Source organism: Dicentrarchus labrax, unplaced genomic scaffold (assembly GCF_905237075.1).
Source record: "Dicentrarchus labrax unplaced genomic scaffold, dlabrax2021, whole genome shotgun sequence".
In the NCBI taxonomy this organism is placed as follows: Eukaryota; Metazoa; Chordata; class Actinopteri; family Moronidae; genus Dicentrarchus; species Dicentrarchus labrax.
In genome coordinates this window covers 31,623,859-31,641,035 of record NW_026136720.1, presented here as the reverse complement: position 1 = coordinate 31,641,035, position 17,177 = coordinate 31,623,859, and the positions used below count along the sequence as shown (strand labels likewise).

The 17,177-nt window shown below is 39.4% G+C and overlaps 1 protein-coding gene across 1 annotated transcript in view; it reads left to right on the top strand.

Moving 5' to 3' along the window:
• Window positions 1–12,612, top strand: part of hsf4 (heat shock transcription factor 4) — a 23,279-nt gene extending 10,667 nt beyond the window's left edge. The window contains exons 7-13 of the mRNA XM_051382705.1: window positions 1–27; window positions 913–1,031; window positions 1,297–1,530; window positions 1,694–1,811; window positions 2,026–2,091; window positions 7,605–7,702; window positions 9,923–12,612. The exon at window positions 1–27 is cut by the window's left edge and continues 73 nt beyond it. Coding sequence (XP_051238665.1) covers window positions 1–27; window positions 913–1,031; window positions 1,297–1,530; window positions 1,694–1,811; window positions 2,026–2,091; window positions 7,605–7,664 — 624 coding nt within the window. The 3' untranslated portion in view covers window positions 7,665–7,702; window positions 9,923–12,612. The remainder of the gene's footprint in view (window positions 28–912; window positions 1,032–1,296; window positions 1,531–1,693; window positions 1,812–2,025; window positions 2,092–7,604; window positions 7,703–9,922) is intronic.
• Window positions 12,613–17,177: the final 4,565 nt, after the last annotated feature.

The following is a 17,177-nucleotide window of genomic DNA, read 5'->3' as shown; positions in this document are numbered from 1 at the left end:
ATGCATGAGCCCTTCTACATCCAGTCGGTGAGAAAATAGGAAAATTATACACGTTTACCACTCTGCTTTGCAATGCCTTAAGTCCAGTGAGCATGTATGAAATTATAAAGGTTATCTTAATTTTGGTCTTTTCTAAAGCAATTAAAAAAAAGTTGAATTATTAGGTCTCATTATTAGTGCTCTGCGGCCTTTTCTCAATGACACACTTTGCTGGGAACTATAATAAGTAAATTACTGTGCTGCTGACCTACCACATTTAATATAAATGGTGCTGGCAGCCACATGCAGTAAACATCCACTCTGAAGTTACTGGCTGGGTTCCTAAGTGCTTGGCCATGTTGGGCTTTAGAATTTATCTTTGTAGGCAGATGATTTAGCACACACCATTCCTAATACAGAAGTAATCGCTTTCTTCAGCAGTTCAAGACGTTTATTTGAATCTAAATTTAAAGTGTACTTGAAACATGACATATCCACTACATCATGGTGGATATATTAGACATAAATCTCCTTTAACCTGCTGCCATCAGTCAAGCTCTTATGTCACCACTAGAGGGAAGCAGTGCGCAGTGATTGGGACATGCTGCGTCTGAGTGTACATCATTACTGTCTGTACATACTAAAGCATGTATCATTTATATTTTATATGCTGTTTCATGGAAATTTGTTCCTGTGCCATATTTTGTATATGGTGAAACAAATGTTCAAATATCAGATCCTTGCTTTCACTAAACTTAATATATATATATATATGTATAATCAAATCTGTCTACCATGTTTTATAGGGCAATAGAGTTCTGTAAATAAATATAATGAGCCAAAGAGGGAAATATTAGCAAAATATAGTTTCTACTGGAGGAGAAGACAGCCAAGAGACAACACACATCACAGCCCTCTCCTCTTCTTCCTCAGCCATCCAGTGATACTGCTTCTTGCTCTACTAGTGGGCTGACAGGAGGACCAATCATATCAGATGTTACTGACATGTCTCAGGCCAGCATGGCCCTCCAGATGCAGCCTGATGAGACCAGGTGAGTGATGCAACATAACACACTATTTCCCATGATATAAGTCTACCTCTACATCTACTGCAGCATGTCACAAAGAGTATTCAGAGTAGTGCGCAGTAAGTGTAATGAGGCCGTTGGTGTTCATGCATCAAACTGATCGCAGGCTTAATAGAGACAAGAGTGACAGAACATGGCAAAGTGAGCAAAGCTTTAATGTTTTCCTGGCCAACCTTATGCTCCTGGTGGTTAGCGCCACTCTTGACTCGGTGTTTGACTCTACCAACAGGGAGAAGTGCATGATGCTTATTAAAGAGGAGCCTGTGAGTCCAGGAGTGAGAGGAGGAGGGAAAGGAGGCGGCGGGGTAGGGGGAGGAGAGGCCGTGGCGTTGACCTCCTCATGTGAGGTGTGCTCCTCGGAACCTCCTGTCCTCCCAGTTGCAATGGTCCAGTCTGTTCTGGAGGGGAGAGGCTCTGTGGCCTCTATGGTGGAGAGGAGGAGTAAGAGACCTGCCCTTGACAGGTAGGTACAAACACAGGTGGACACACAAACACACACACACACAAACAGAGAAGGCAATGTACACAATTGTTTGCACAGACACATAACTGCACACTGAGCAAGCAGTGAGCAAGTGACCCTGGGTGTCTGTGTTTATGTATTATATATTACTCTGTGTGTACAGAGTGGAGGTTTCAGACGCAGTGGAGAACGTGGATATGAGCCTGGAGGAGCTTCAGCAGCTGCTGCTCAGGAGCCATCAGCAGAGTACTGTGGAAGCTGGGACCAGCGCTGTAATGGATGTCAGTAGATCTCAACTGTACATATAGAAACACACTGACAGACAACCGGCACATAGACTCACATATGTCTCATATTTGACATTTCAAACTGGTAGTTGTGTCTGTCACTGCATATAGAGCACACAGTGGCCATTGAGTTGAACAATGCCTTCATACTGGCCTGCATCAATACATTCTCTCTCTCTCTCTCTCTCTCTCTCTCTCTCTCTCGTAGCCCTTCAGTTTAAGCCTGCCTCTGACTGAGTGGAACTTTACAGAGATGGAGTCCAACCTCAAATCAGTAAGTCATATGGTGTGACAACTGTACAAGCTTGGAGGAGGATGATATGATTTCCTACTCAGCAGTAACCTGCTCCTTTAATCATGATGTCAGCTTCTCTACTTAACTTAGTTGTCATCCCAAGATGTATAAATGATGCACCCTTATGTATTACATTGCTCATTGTAACAACAATATCAAGTTAGGGGCTATATTAAACGTATTGTCTTTAAACCTGCAAGGTGTTGTGAACACAGAATTTGAATGACTTTATAAAGTTGATCTGGTGAACATGTTAGCTAACACTTGCATATTCAAACATCCAGTCAACACTGAGCAAAATTAGCATTCATTTGGAATTTTGTTTGTGTCGTCCTGGCAAATGTAATTCAATTACTTCTTTTGCTTTACCATGTTGGCCAGCTAGGCGCTAACTTTGTGCCTAGCAGGTAGGGCACAGTGGAAGTTTTTGCTGAAGACAGCTGCCTGCTGCCTCTGGAAGTGCAGCTAATGAGAGCTGAGAGACTGAATTAAAACAGAAAGGTTGCGGGCCATAAAACCAAAACAGTGAGCCGGAAGATGCTAAAAATCTCTGTAGAGCTGAGGGGAACTGCACAGATGGGTAATACTTCTCTGTGGGTTTGTCACTACGAGTGACCCCTTTCTCATTACACATTTGATCCATTGTTAGAATATGATATTGATTAAAGCAGCATCAACATTCAACTCTGCTCTTCTTCTTGGATAGCCACTTCATATCACCTGCTATCCCACAGTTGCCTGAGAAATAATTTACTCATGCCCTATATCAAATGTGACATCTCTCCACACCACACCATGGCTGGTGGGTCTTCACCTATTCTGGCCGTCCAGAGCAAAAATAGCACTGTGCTAAAAACAACTCATGGGGCTGCATTGGTGTGGACAGGACACTTTGCTGCAGGTCCAGCTTGAGTAGCAGATCTGAGAGTGTGAAGGATTATCAACATAGCACACTATTAATAGACATAGTTATCATGGCAGCAAGTCATTTATTCATAGTTTCGACAACTGTGAAGTAATCAGAATTAAAACATTAACTTTACGAAGTAATCCGTGATGTGTGCTTGCACACATTTGATTGGCTAGCGCAGTGTTGGACCACATGGTCATGTTTTGTCAGAGCCCTGTGCGTCGGGACACCCGTTGTGCCAACGCAGTGGTGTTATTGAAATGAATGAGGACGCTGCGGTTTTGGATGCAGTGGTAATGTCGGTCCGAGCACAGCCATAGGCCATCAACAAAAAGGCCTGTCTGATCCACTGATTGTATCGATACAGTGTGGTTTAGTATGTAAATGTTTCCCTCCAAACTAGAATAGTGATTCTACACACAGCACAAAAAGTTCTGAAGCTAAGGTTGAAGGACAAATTGTCTAATGTGACTCTCAGATTCAGGATCCAGTACAATACAAATAGGGCCAATGCTGAAGATTCTGGCCCCCACCCTCCTCTTCACAGTTTGTACCTCAATGCAGAGCACCCACTGCTAAACCTCTATGCTAGTGATCAATAATGTCACTGAAGTTTAATTTTCTGGCTGCAGCTTACATTGAATAGACAGGATGGTGCGGCTGTTAAATCTGTCTTGTCACACTGGCTGTGGAGCTTAGTCTTTAATGCGACTCACCTTGTGAAGAGCTCTATACCCACCAGCAGGATGCTGCTGCAGGAAGAGGGCTAAACGGCCTAATAGTAAACAGTATCTTTCCAAAAAGGCTTTGCATCTGCATTTTAAAAACTGCATTTACCAGCTGAAGTGGAGCAAAATTACATGGGAAATTGGTGCAATGAAATGATGAATGGTTTTAAATCATTGCCTACTTGTTTGCCCCATGTTAGAAATTGTTCCTCATCAGTGAACCTGAGTGTCAAACAGTAGCTAGTTCCTTAAATGACTCCTGCTGTTCTGTAATGTCCAAATCACTGATTATGCTGTTGCAACATAAAACACTGTGTTGCAAAAGACAACTGATGCACTCTCTTGAACTCATCCCAAGACATATCATCATGATGTTTTCTTTTCCTGTGATTGCTCGTGTATTGTGAAATTGAGGTGCAACACTGGTCTCATTTGTCACTAGAGTGGCTTCTTTATAAAGACAAATATATGTTCATTGGAGGATATTTCTGTCAATGCACTGCAATACTTTCAGCAACAACTGTAAGGAGGATAAATACATTGAAAGACATGAAGTACATCCGTGGAATAATTGTGTCTGGTCTTGCACCACTTGTTTGATTGCAAGAGGAGATGATGCTGTTTATGAGGTCATTAACAGGAGACAAATGGTTGGAGTCGCCTGAGCGGCAGTAAAGAAAACACCCAGTTCGTCTTCAGGAGAGGCGATCGCTGGGACTCAAAAGATTGTATCATTGATTCAAATAGAAAAAGAAGAACGAACAAAATGGAATAAGACATTAGACAAAAGACAAGATGTGGTTTTACGTTCTGGAACTATAAGTGCGTTTCCATCCACCTGTTTTTATGCAAGTATAAAAAACGCTAAATTCGAAAAGTCAGAATATTATAAAATATTTGAAAAAACTAAATATAGATAAAAGCAAATGTAAGCACAATGAAAACAGACTTGGTGAATAAATCATGACGTATGTGAAGCATAGCATGTGACTGAATGTCTACTGAAAAATAGTGACACCAGATGTATGGAGCGACAAAGAGATTGTAACCTTCCACACATTTATACATGAAACAAACATAAATGCCATGTTTCCATCATGTGTTCCACTTAATCTTTCTTAATTTGAGGTTTGACTGCCACTCTTCTTCTGAAATGGTTTAATGGCACCCGACTAGAGAAATTGTGCCATCAACTGTTAATCTCAATGAACTTACTTTTAATATTCAACATAACAGTAGTGGATGCATTAATTCAGGTTTTCTTTTGCCAATTTTCCAGAAATTGTTTAACATTATAATAAATTTGAATGGAAAGTTGGCCCGACCACTGATCGCCAAGAAATGGTTCCAGCACATACCGGTTACTCCTCATAAAACCAAAACATTTTTACAGCGTATGAATTAAACATGGCTGAGGCTTATCGCAGGCACATGTTGTTGTTTTTTTACCTCAAACAGAGCCATGCTAGCTGTTTCTCCCTATTTACAGTCTTTATGCCAAACTAAGTTAACTGGCTCCTGGCTCCACAGATCTCAGATCTCATCTAACTGTTGGCAAGACAGGGAATATTAGTACCTTTAAGGATATGAGAGGCGCAAGGTAAATAAGCTTAATTATTTACCAATGATCTAATAAGGGATCCTATGCAATGCTTTATTGTTTAACTAATAAGACTTGTCAGGTTGTGAAAAACCTCTCTTGCTGGTGAGTCATTAATGTAGTATAATAGTTTTTATAAATGACTAAAATTTGCTCACATTCTAATCAAGCAGCAACCTCTGTGGCTGGCAAATTAAGCCAACATGGAAGTAACTGCAGTAAACTGTAATTCCTTGAACGACTGGCAACTTGAGGCTGGTTCTAAAAGTGAATCTCCTTAAGGCCCCATATTAAAATGCCCAAGAAATAAACATGTTTACAGCCTGGTACATAAATGGGTTTGGTGTCTATAGCTAATTTCCCTGTGCAGTTGTCATGCACAGGGGGGTGAATATTTATATAACTCACCCATTTAAATTATATTAAGGCTCAAAATTATGTATAATTAAGGGCATGGCCGCTTTGAGTGACAGGTGGGTGTTTTCGGTAACCAGACTTCATTCTTCCAGCCTCAGCTCCACCCACACTACCAGCTCTTTGCCCATTTTTGGATTAGCCAGGACGGAGTCAGGATGGTGACAGGAACCAACAACTCAGAGCTTCACAACTATTCTTCACACCCTATTGGTGACATCACACAGATACAATTCATTTTTAATTATACAGTCTATGGTGCTAATTGGTGCTAAGGCACTGCTGTTATCAATGTTATAAGTTGATATTAAAGGCCATGATTTTCTTACTTTCAAACAAGTCTGCAGTTTTAAACATTTGTATGTAATAGTTGACCTTTTCAAACCTTTTCCAGAAGGTAAGGGATCCATCACTGTGTGGTGAACTGTGAAGCTAAAATGACAAAGCAAGTGTCCTGCTGGTGGAGAATAAAAACCAGCCACAGATATGTATTACAACCTAACAAAACCCCAAAAGCTCTCAATAATGGCGTATAGGTCCTTAATAGAACATTAGTGTATATAAAATGTATTAGAATGCCATTAGTGGCACTCCCTGCAATATATTATGCCCTTGCTCTACCCTGGTCATGTAATGTACAGTTCTTGATTCTCGATTCTACTGTCTGCTTTTTCATGAAAGTTTTAAAATCCCCCAATTTTTTCATCCATCTCTCATTCATCCCTCTCTTCACCATAGTGCGCAGATCTTAGAAGCTGTTTTTAGAGTCTTCCTTCCACACATTTTATCGAGCTCATTCTGGTGTCAGAGCTGAAAAAATAACAAACTCTTCCATTTTATGTCTCATTTTTTTGTGAGGGCTTCTGTAACAGTGGATCAGTGGATAACATATCAACAGCTCTTTCATACCTAGATAAAAACATCATTTACATCCATCATCCAGCTGTATCCTTCTAAAAGGCAGATTTCTTGATGCTTAGTGTAATATCTCATCTATCTCATATTCTCCTCTGTTTGGTTTTGTTTGTGCAGCTGACAGTCAATACTACTCCCAGTAATTAGAGAGTGCTGCAGCTTTTTTCCACTTCCAGTCACAGTCTGTGTGCCATGTTCTGGTAATTCATCATACGTTCTGTGCCATTTACACAAAAACACTCTGTAACCATCTTTATAAGCCTCTGCACTACTTGAAGATCATTTTTTGCTCATGAGGGAAAATCTGATATGGGTGGTAACACAATGCATTTGTGCTTTTACTGAAAATATTCCAGCCCCATTCCATCTTCTTCCTTCCTTTGGCTGACTTTATAGCCTAGGTCAACAGAGAAATCACAATATTCCTCTTTTTCTTCCTCGTGTTACCTGCTTGTGCCCTTCCTCTCATTCTCCTTATCCTCAGCTGCTTCATTACTGCTGCTGTTTTTCTTCCACCTTGTCTTCCTAGGCTACACTTCCTTCAGAGACACCAGGCACTGCAGAACAAATGTTGGCAAATTGATGTAGCTTAACGGAAGCACTTAAATGCCAGAGGATGTGGTGGTTAAAAGAAAGGAGAATTTGTGTTAATGTGCTTTTAGAAACTAGCCATCTGGTCTTTATTGGTTTTGATCACCCATGGCCATATAGCCAGATAACCACAACCAGGGCTCACCTCCTGTATAAGCAACAGGTGCTGTACCAGGGTCAGGTGTTGAAATAGATATTTCTGGTGCATGTGTTGGCAGCACCGCTTGAAGAACAGATATACAACATATAAACAGAATAGGCACACATGTTCTATTATTTGTTATAAAATGAAGGGTTAGAGGTTAAGGTACTATGTGTGTGTTTTACTCCACAGTACATGTTCCAGAACCAGGAAGCGGAGGCTTTTCCAGCTGCTGGCTGTGAGGAACAGTGATCAATCTGTGCTGCGGACTGTCCTTTCTGAAGTGGAAGGTAACAATCCTGTGACTTAATCTGTCAACAGCTGGAGGACAGACTAATATTACAGTACTATGTCATAAAAGGAGGATTATATATTAAAAATCCTATGAAACGTCTGTCTTTAAATACTTAAATACTCCAACTTCCCCACCAGTCGGTTAGTTCATACTAAAAACATAGATCTTTAAAAAACGGGTCATGAATAAATACTTTCTGTAAATATATCCCAACACAGCAGGGAACTGTAGTTTTTAGTGTTTGTTACTCAAACTGGATTAAAATATGCATTTGTTGGGGACTAGTTTCAGCTGTGGATTAATACATATTTGGTGCACTAATGAGTATTTCCAGTGGCAGAACAGAGTATGTGGCTCATTGGTGTGTTTGTGTTTGTTTTTGGACAACAATGGATCTAATTTGTTGATGATAAGAAGACTATAGAATGTCAACTGAGCTTTAAAATAGAAATACCAGATAAATATGTGTCAAACACCATCTGTATAAGCAACTACCAGCTTATTTCCAGAAAAACGGTGTAGTAAAACTGCTTTTCAGAAACTGCACATACTGTACTTTAGCACAATAATGGCATTGCCATGGTAACAAGCAAACATTTTGCAGGTGCAGTGTGAAGAATTGTACAAGTAGACATATGGCAGGTCTACAATTTTTATATAATAATACTTAATGAGCATTAAAAGGGTATGTTATCATTGATAAGTCCATCTCAATACAATACTCATATGCCATATGTATGTTGAGAGAGTTGTTGGTCGTAGTGAGCATTCCTTCTGTCCATACTGGCCATTAAGTGATCCCTTCCTAACTTGAGAACACTGTAAAAAAAAAAAGGAACAAAATCCACAGCCATCGTTCTAGACAAGAAGCTAATATGAGGCTTTGATCTGAGTTAGACAAATCTGTATTTTTTAAGCCTTTTTTATGTGAAATGAACCCTTTGTGCCCACAATTTACTACACTGAGCGCTCTAAATGCTGTTGCATGCACACATGATACAACTCATTCCCACATTTGGATCAATTTGTGTACATGAGATAAATACAGAGAACAAGCCTTGAGCCGCAGAGGCATGAAGTGCAATGCACCTGCATCAAGTGTTATGCAAGGCATCTTTGTGCACCCACATATTCTTACATGCAGATCCAGCGAGCTACAGAGTGCACCAACTCTACACTGACAACTGAGGACTAAACTATAAAATCAGTCTTAAACTGGCATTGATTTCTTTAGTCTACATTAAATGCATAGGTAGGCCATCAACACTCGGCCACGGTACGTCTTAATCCAAGTTTACCCACTATGCGTAAAGACGCACACAACTCCGTCAACAACACTGTTAGCTATCCCCTATATAATGTGAGAATGAGCTATGTGCCAACTGTTTAAATAGTATATGTTATCAAAAACAGTCAGTGACTCTTGTCATTGTCTATATTCGGTATAAACTGATTGTCCAGTTGGTCTGCCTCGTTACACAGAGTGGGCAGACTGTGTGTTAATAACCTGTGTATCATTTTCGGTGAAGACTTTTGGCAGCTCACTGCCATCAATAAGTAAAATACTGTGGATGGATGCATACAACAGGAGTGCAGTGGCCTAATATCATTATTTTCACTCACTTTAACTCAAAGGGTTAGGCAGGTTAGGTTTGATACGTCACCCTTGCATTTGATGTTTTAATTGTACCAAGAAATGATTGCGCAAATCTGTTAGTGATGGCTAACTTTAATCGTTGTTGATGAGGAGTCACTCCCTTGTAGGCAAGCTGACATGCTGTGTTTTTGATTTAATGCTCATACATCAGTGTGTTTATAGGCTTCTTTGCTATTTGACCTACGTGTGTTTTATTTGTAACAATAAGATAGAATAGAATATAGTACTGCTACACCACTCTACAGGGCATACTGCGATCTATAGCGATCTTTGGTTTTGACACCAATGTGGAAGTTTCATGTGGTCATTAACTGTCATATATCAGATGTGCTGACATAAAGCAAGAAGGCAATATGATCTGCTTGTATCGTCTTGAGTGAGTGTACAGTTATTAAGGAGGGATGAAAACTGTACCCTCACTGATCTTTACAGATTTTTATCCAAGAGTTACTCAGTTAACCGTTGTTTTCCTCAGCTCCATTCATCCATGTGTAAATATGGAGGTGCTGCATGTGCCCACTGACTGACTCTCTCATCTTCTCTTGTTTCTCTCCTCAGGCCACGGAAGCTGCTCTTCCCCTCATTATTCCACTCTGCATGAGTTTGATGCCACGGCCCTGCCAGGCTGTTTCTTACACGTGGCTTTATTTTATTTTCTTTCTTAACATTCATGTACCCACAAATAGCAGCAATGAAAAATCTGTATCCTTATATTTCCTGGTCAACTGACTGCAAGTGGACCTATGAGCTACCAGCTCTGTGGGCATGACCGCTGCCTGCATGAGGAAAGATGCCGGTCTAAGTTTTTCATAGTTACCCAAAACAAACAAGTGTGTTATGACATAGTTATATCTAGACTCCAATATTAAGCCAGCTGGATGCAGACAGTGCATTCTTGGCTCCAGCACTTTAGTCTTTGTGTGAGAGGGAGTTCCTGCTTGTGGAAGTGACTTTTTCTTCCTACTGTATAAAGAATCTATTACGGATGTACAAATGAATATTTTTATTATTTTATCCTTATGACAAAAATACTGTATTTGTATCCAAGACAAAACTTTGGCAAAAAAAAAAAAAAAAAATTGTGAAAAACCTTCTTGGGGGGCTATGTAGCATACTGTATAAAACAAATTATGTGATTTTTTCAGTCCGTGAAAGGGTGTAGAAAATTTAAGGGCTCCTCATATACTTGCATTTCAAACCATGATAAATGTGTTGAGATAGATCAGAGGTGAGTTATCCTTCCATGATATGAAAGGTTCTTCTAGCAAAAATATGGATTCAAGCCACTCTTAAAATCCCTTAAGAAACCTTTGGTTTTTTCAAGCATATCATGATAGAAGGTTTTACACATTTAAGCACCCATCTAATGTATCTTTGCACAGGCCTGACATGTAGCCAGAGACTTAGAGTTACTTCTCTTCTGTCCATTTGAATGTGAAGTTTAAAGGAAATATTCAAACATAGACTTCTCATTTGACAAAACCATTAACACCACTGCATTTTTGCACAATCTGTATCACTAGTTATATATAGTTATATAAACAGTCAAGACAGTGGGATGCTGCTTTTAATACTTTGTTAAAAAAGATACTCAACTGTCCAGGAGCCGGTCTTTAAAAGGATTTCATTATGATGATGACTGTTTCATTAAATGTATGGTGGGGGTGGTTACTTGAGAATTGAATCTGTTATAGAACCATGAATACCTGCATGAAAACATGCATATTAATTCTCTGGATTGCTAAAAGAACATTAATAACGCTGATTATGGCATTAGATGTAAAATATTTGTCCTCCACACTGGTTGCAGGCAACAGTTTAAAGGTTCATTTAGCGCTAAATATTTTTCTGGGAAACTTCCTGGAGATGAGTTGAATCGTGCAATACTGTACAGAACTGTGAGAACTCACAAAATTGCAATACATGGATGACCATGGGAATGTAGGAAACAGCAACTGTGAGTGGTGGACTGGAAGACACCATAGTAAGATGCACTACAGAAGGACAGTGTTAGCCTGTGAGTGCAAAAGCTACGCTAACTTTTGACACTGAGTCAGACAACAGCCTCAACTTGTAGCTACAGGTTTGGGGGGGCACGCATCAGCTATAAATGAAATCCTGGTCAGACCAAAAGGATTTGAAGCAACTGAACGACAAGCTGACCACTGTCAGAGCGGCACGCTGCTGCTAGCAAGGCTAAAAAATCAGGGCGGCGGTTTTCATTAGCTTTTTGCAAAGGGCTTTTCTCGATGATGATGCTTTTAAATCTTCTGTGTGCACTACTACCTATTATGACTCCAATTACTATGTGTTCATTATCAATATTATAGCTACTGAATTCATAATGCTTTAACTTTGCATCTACATTTGGTACAGTATGATTCTGCAAAAGTTGGAAAAGAAATTCCTCTGACATAGACGTGATTACAATTGAGATTTTTGCATTAAGAGAGGAAAAAAAGTGAAAGCACTGAAAGGATGCATTCATGTTGTGTAGATATACCTAAACATTATATTAAAATTGCTAAATTAGAAAGCTAATGCAAACTGCCCCCTGCTGGTTAAGGTTTTGTGACAGACCTTCCTTTCTTAGTGCATGCTTCGGGAGAAGGGGAAAAAGCAAGCCGTGGTGTAAAACAAGTGAAATTGCACTAAATATCACAGTTGTATGATATTTGAGAGTATACAGTACATTTTAGACATAGCATTTATTCTTGTTCCTCATGATAATATGAGTGTTAATGGGTTTTTTTCAAGGAGTGATGAATACATTCAGTTGCTGTTGTGTTCTCAATTTATTCTGTTTTCCATTTTAACCATTTGCACTGGAAATGAACGGATGTGTGTTCAAATGACATTTATGCTTGTCAGGATTGCAGATAGTATTTCTGTTAACTGAGTGAAAAGATCTCTTCTGTAACAAAGCCTGGCATCCCAAAAGCACATCTGCACTATGTACGGACAGTACAATACATCAGCATATACATAAAAATAAACAAAAAATAGAAAGTAAAACCCTTTCTTGTTTCAACAAACTACACCAGCTGCCAGTAAAGACACACAGGTGACCTTAGTGCTTAGATGCTTTTGAAAGCTGGCCACAACCTGCTGAAAATGTGAATTGTTTTTAATGGTTTTTTGCAAAGACTAAAGTGTATTGTTACAGAGAGTCAAAGAAACTGAACATGTATTCCACCTGTGTATGAATATTTAAGTTGTTAAAACAAATAAAAGTGAAAGAAAGCAGACTAAGAGATATTTTGATGCCTTTCTTTCAATCAGTGTTTTCTGCTTGACTCTGAGAATGCATGTCCTCAGGTAAACAACCGCTATCTAGGGAAGAGATAGCGGTTGTCCAGCTTGGTAACTGTGACTGGGCACAACAGGTCTGTCAAGCTTTAGATTTCTCCAAATTCTGAAGCAGGGTACCTGGGGCTGTAGTAAGAACAATACTCAGTTTGGAAAGTGGTGTTTTTTTGCCTTTGCAAAGAACACAGGGTGTAAAGAATTGATCAAACCCTTGCCAGTAGTTGTAGCCTGTGTTACCAAATCATTAGCTAATTACATTATTATGATGACTCACAGGTTATGTAAGAACTGTCTCTGTTGGAGATGGTGAAACATCAGTCGAGGATTCTACTCACCACGATATCAGAGTTAGGATAATGTTATGTTCTGTCCTGCTGTATTGTAGTTTCCAACCAACTTTGTCAGCTAGCTAGCTATACAGCTAATAAAATCTGCCACACTTTACTTCACTTTAGCCATCCAAACTGACGGTCACATGGGAATATAAAGGATTTATAATAATTGATTATGTTTCCTTATAATGTTGCTAAGTGTGAACATGTATGAATTTAAAAACCAGTGGTCCAAATATCAAGCCTTTCAGAACCCCCAATAAAATATTTGTTTGTAAATCAACAGATTTTAACTAACTGAGTGAAATATGGTAGTCCAGTCCTTTATGACGTGCAATTCTGCACACCTTTCACTTTAATTAAGATGAGTTCAGGCAGGTCTGAAAATCCCGAATTCCCGATTACATACAGTAGATCACAACATATCCCTGATTGCTCATTTATACCTGCTACATTTTTATGTTTATTCAATTTAATAAACACAAAAAAGTATATTTGAAATAAAACTGTTTTGTTCTGACCTTCAGTGCCTTGAAGAGATCTCAAACACCCTCAGAGACTGGGCTGAGGCACGGTGCAGTTTACTCTTCCACTGTCCAACATTCTGAAAGGTGTCATTAATGAAACAGATTATATATTATATTCTGATTTCTTTGTCCATCTTCTTCTGTTTTATTTTCCCTCTCTGTCATTTCTTTTATTCCTTTAATTGCGTTTTCATATTTACATTGCTGTTGCTTTAAACTTTGATGTACAAACCCTTTTTTGATCAGCACTTTACAAATAAAGTTATTATCTTGACATGATGTCTGAGGACATACAACAGAGGCTTAGGTGGGGTCATCTAGAATAACCAGCACACAATGTCTGAAAAAAATGGCTTCACAAAACATCCTTTTCATTTAGGAATGCCAGTTATCTTTTGTCCTCCATGTGGCACAGATAACCAGCACTTCATAAACTGCCAATCTGAACAGTAGTGTGTGCGTTTTTAGAACTGCAATTGTTTGTGCAAGACTTGCAAAACCAGGGACTTGGACTCCTGCCTTTTAATTCTAAATGTTGATGAGCATTTGATTGTAGAGAAAATGTGAACCTAGCTACTGAAGTTTATTCAAAGGTCCAGTATATAACACTTAGGAGGATCTATTGGCAGAAATGGAATATAATCACTTGAATATAGGAATCATTGTGTTTTTCTTACCTTAGAATGAGCCTTTTATATCTACACGCCGCCGGTTGCCTTCCATGGAGTCTGCAAATTGCCATCTTTGTACAGTAGCCCAGGACGGACAAACCAAACGTGTTTCTAAATCACCGTAGTTTCTCCTACACACCTGGAATGGATGTGGTTGGATGGTTGTAATCTGCAATTACATGGCTGGTCTCCACTGGTCTTTTATATGTGGTATGACTTAGGAATCAAATTTTAGGACTCAAATTTACTGGGACTTTATGACAAAGACTTGAGACTTTCTTGTGACTTGCAAAACAATGACTTTGAACAACCTCTGACTGACAGCAATGGCAAAAAGCTGACAGCATACAGTCATTCACACATCTTTGGTGTGCCACAGTTCCATCTGGTAGTTTTGTCTTGTTGATTTCTTTCCAGAAATAATAATGTAGTAATTTAGTATTGTGTGACCATGAGACTCATGACTCAAAAAAACAAAACATATATAGACAGTTCCTGGTGTATTTTTAGAACAAACATTCCTTTCCACTAAATATAAAATGGAAGTGTCAATATTTGGATATGCACAAAGTGTGTGGAAGATGACATACATTAGGCATAACTACTTGTAGTATGAATTATACTGTGGGATCCAACACATTTTAAGGGCTCTATGAGTGCACACAGAGGCACACACACAGAGACGGGAAGTGTAGCTGCTAAAAATATCATCATCTCTCCTCTCAACGTGTGTATCTCTCAGGTTCTCTTTGTTATGTCCCCTCCTTGTTTCATGGTGGTTGAGTTGCTCTCCTCTTCAGTTACGCCTCTGATGTAGCACATATTCCATTTGTGAGTCCTCCAAATTAGATTTCAGCCCTTTTAACCATCACCATCAACCTGAGAGTGTTAGTGGTGAAATTTAAAACGATGAGGTCAGAGCAAATGTTGCTTTCTCTGATTACTGGCACGTCAGGTATGAAGCAAGATGCATGCAGCTTCCCACAATAAAGTTACACCGAATATCACTGTGAAAAGTTATATTTTTCCTTTTATTGTTCTTTGTCAATGTATAAATGAATCAGTGAATTTTTAGCTGTGGCATTTGTCTTGTTTTTAATGCTTCTAACCCTTTTGTTGTACTTGCTGCTGCTCTTTAATGTTTTTATCAAATCAACCTTTCCTGGGGTCAGCCCCATTAGCTGTTGTTATTGCTGCTGTTTATAATTACTACTCTTAGAGGCGTTTTATTAATCCTACAATTATGTATTGCCATTCATGTTTGCCTCACTGAATGATTCCCACAACAAAGCCTTTGTTCTGTTCTAGCACCTAAATATTTCAAATTGCACGAGTTTGTTGGAGTCTGTTCAGCAGCAGTGTGGCAAATATTTAAACAGTGTGACCTGAAGATGGTTTTAGCTGTGCTGTGTTGTCTGAGGAGGACCTGCTATGGGTCCAATGCCTATTATTCCAAAACCAAAATAGTCTGACAAATTTGCCATTGGAACAAAAGCCCATATGTCCGATAGCCCGTTCTTCTAAAAACAAAAGCCCAGTGCTCCAAAGGCCCGTTTTTCTGAAGATACACCCTCTCCCTGGAGGTTTTTGTCCTTAAGATCTTAGTGTATTTAAACGTGCAGGAATGGGCAAAGTCAGGTGACCCTCTTTATCATGATAACAATAATAAACACATGGTTAACTTTATGAAACCGCCACAGTTTGGTTAGGTTCAGGCACCAAAACTACTTGGTTTAGGAAAAGATTATGGTTTGGATTAAAAAAAGGTATGTTAGTAATGCCCGTTACATAAATTAATGTGTGTGAGTGTGTATTTTTGGAACAATAAACCTTCGGAGCAATAGCCGCTTGTTTTGGGAATAATGGGCCGTCGGAACAAGGGCATGGCACCATTTGGAGATATCATACCTGAGCAGTTTAGGCTGTTACAGTCTGCTGGGTCTGCTGAATATCCTGGTTGTACACAAGGATTTTATGTATTTCATTTCCATATTTCTTTGTGTTACAGTTGCAGTTTTATGTAACCTGCATGTTGTAGATTTATCACATTCAGTTTTTTGAGACACATATCAAAGTTGTGGTTGATACTAAACAGGTAACCTAAGGGATGAGTTCCTATTAGGTCATACATCTCTGGTTCCCAGAAAAAGGTCCCAATAAAATCTGGTCTGTAGATTTGGGATTATTTTTCTTCACTGTTCTTTTTGAAGGGCAGCTTTACCTTCATGTGACCTCTGTGCATCTTATTTATGATCAGACAAGTTCTTGCCAAGCCCAAAGTGCAAATGGGGATATCTGTTTACCAATATTAAAGCAGCGCTGTATATGAAGAGTTATTATTAGACCTTTAGAAAAGCTTTTTAGCTTTAAGAAAAATATTTTTGAAACTACAGTCAAGTGGGAATAATCCTCATATCTAAAATCTTTTCTTTCTTACTGAGTAACTCTCTCCTGGCCTCCTTTGTCTTTCCTCTCCTCTCTACTGTTTATCCCTCCCTTCTCCTCTTTTCCTCTCTCCTGCTGTCTTCCGTTCTCCTCTACTCTTCATGTACAGATTAGATTTTTTTACTCTTCTTGCCTCCACATCCATCGCCGCTCTGTTTTCTGTGCCAACCTTTCTTCTCCTGCCCCCTCTGCCACCCTCTTCCTTCACTGCTCTCTTCTTCATCACTGTGAATCAGCTGCCCTCCCCATTTGGGCATTTTCCCTCCATTTCTTCCTCTCCCATTATCGTGCACCTTATTTCCTCTCTTACCTCCTCCACCTTTCACTGTGCTCGCTTCATTCGGCAACTCTTCCTCACTCACTACACAATCTCTTTTACACCCTGTCCTCTGATTCTTCCTCTTCTTCTCCTTCTCCTCACCTCCTCCCTCGTCCTCCTTCTTCCTCCCTCCCTCCTCCACACTGCTGCATTATTCAGACTGAGTGCTGTTTGGAATGGCTTGTGTTGTCCCTGAGTACCTCTCCTCTC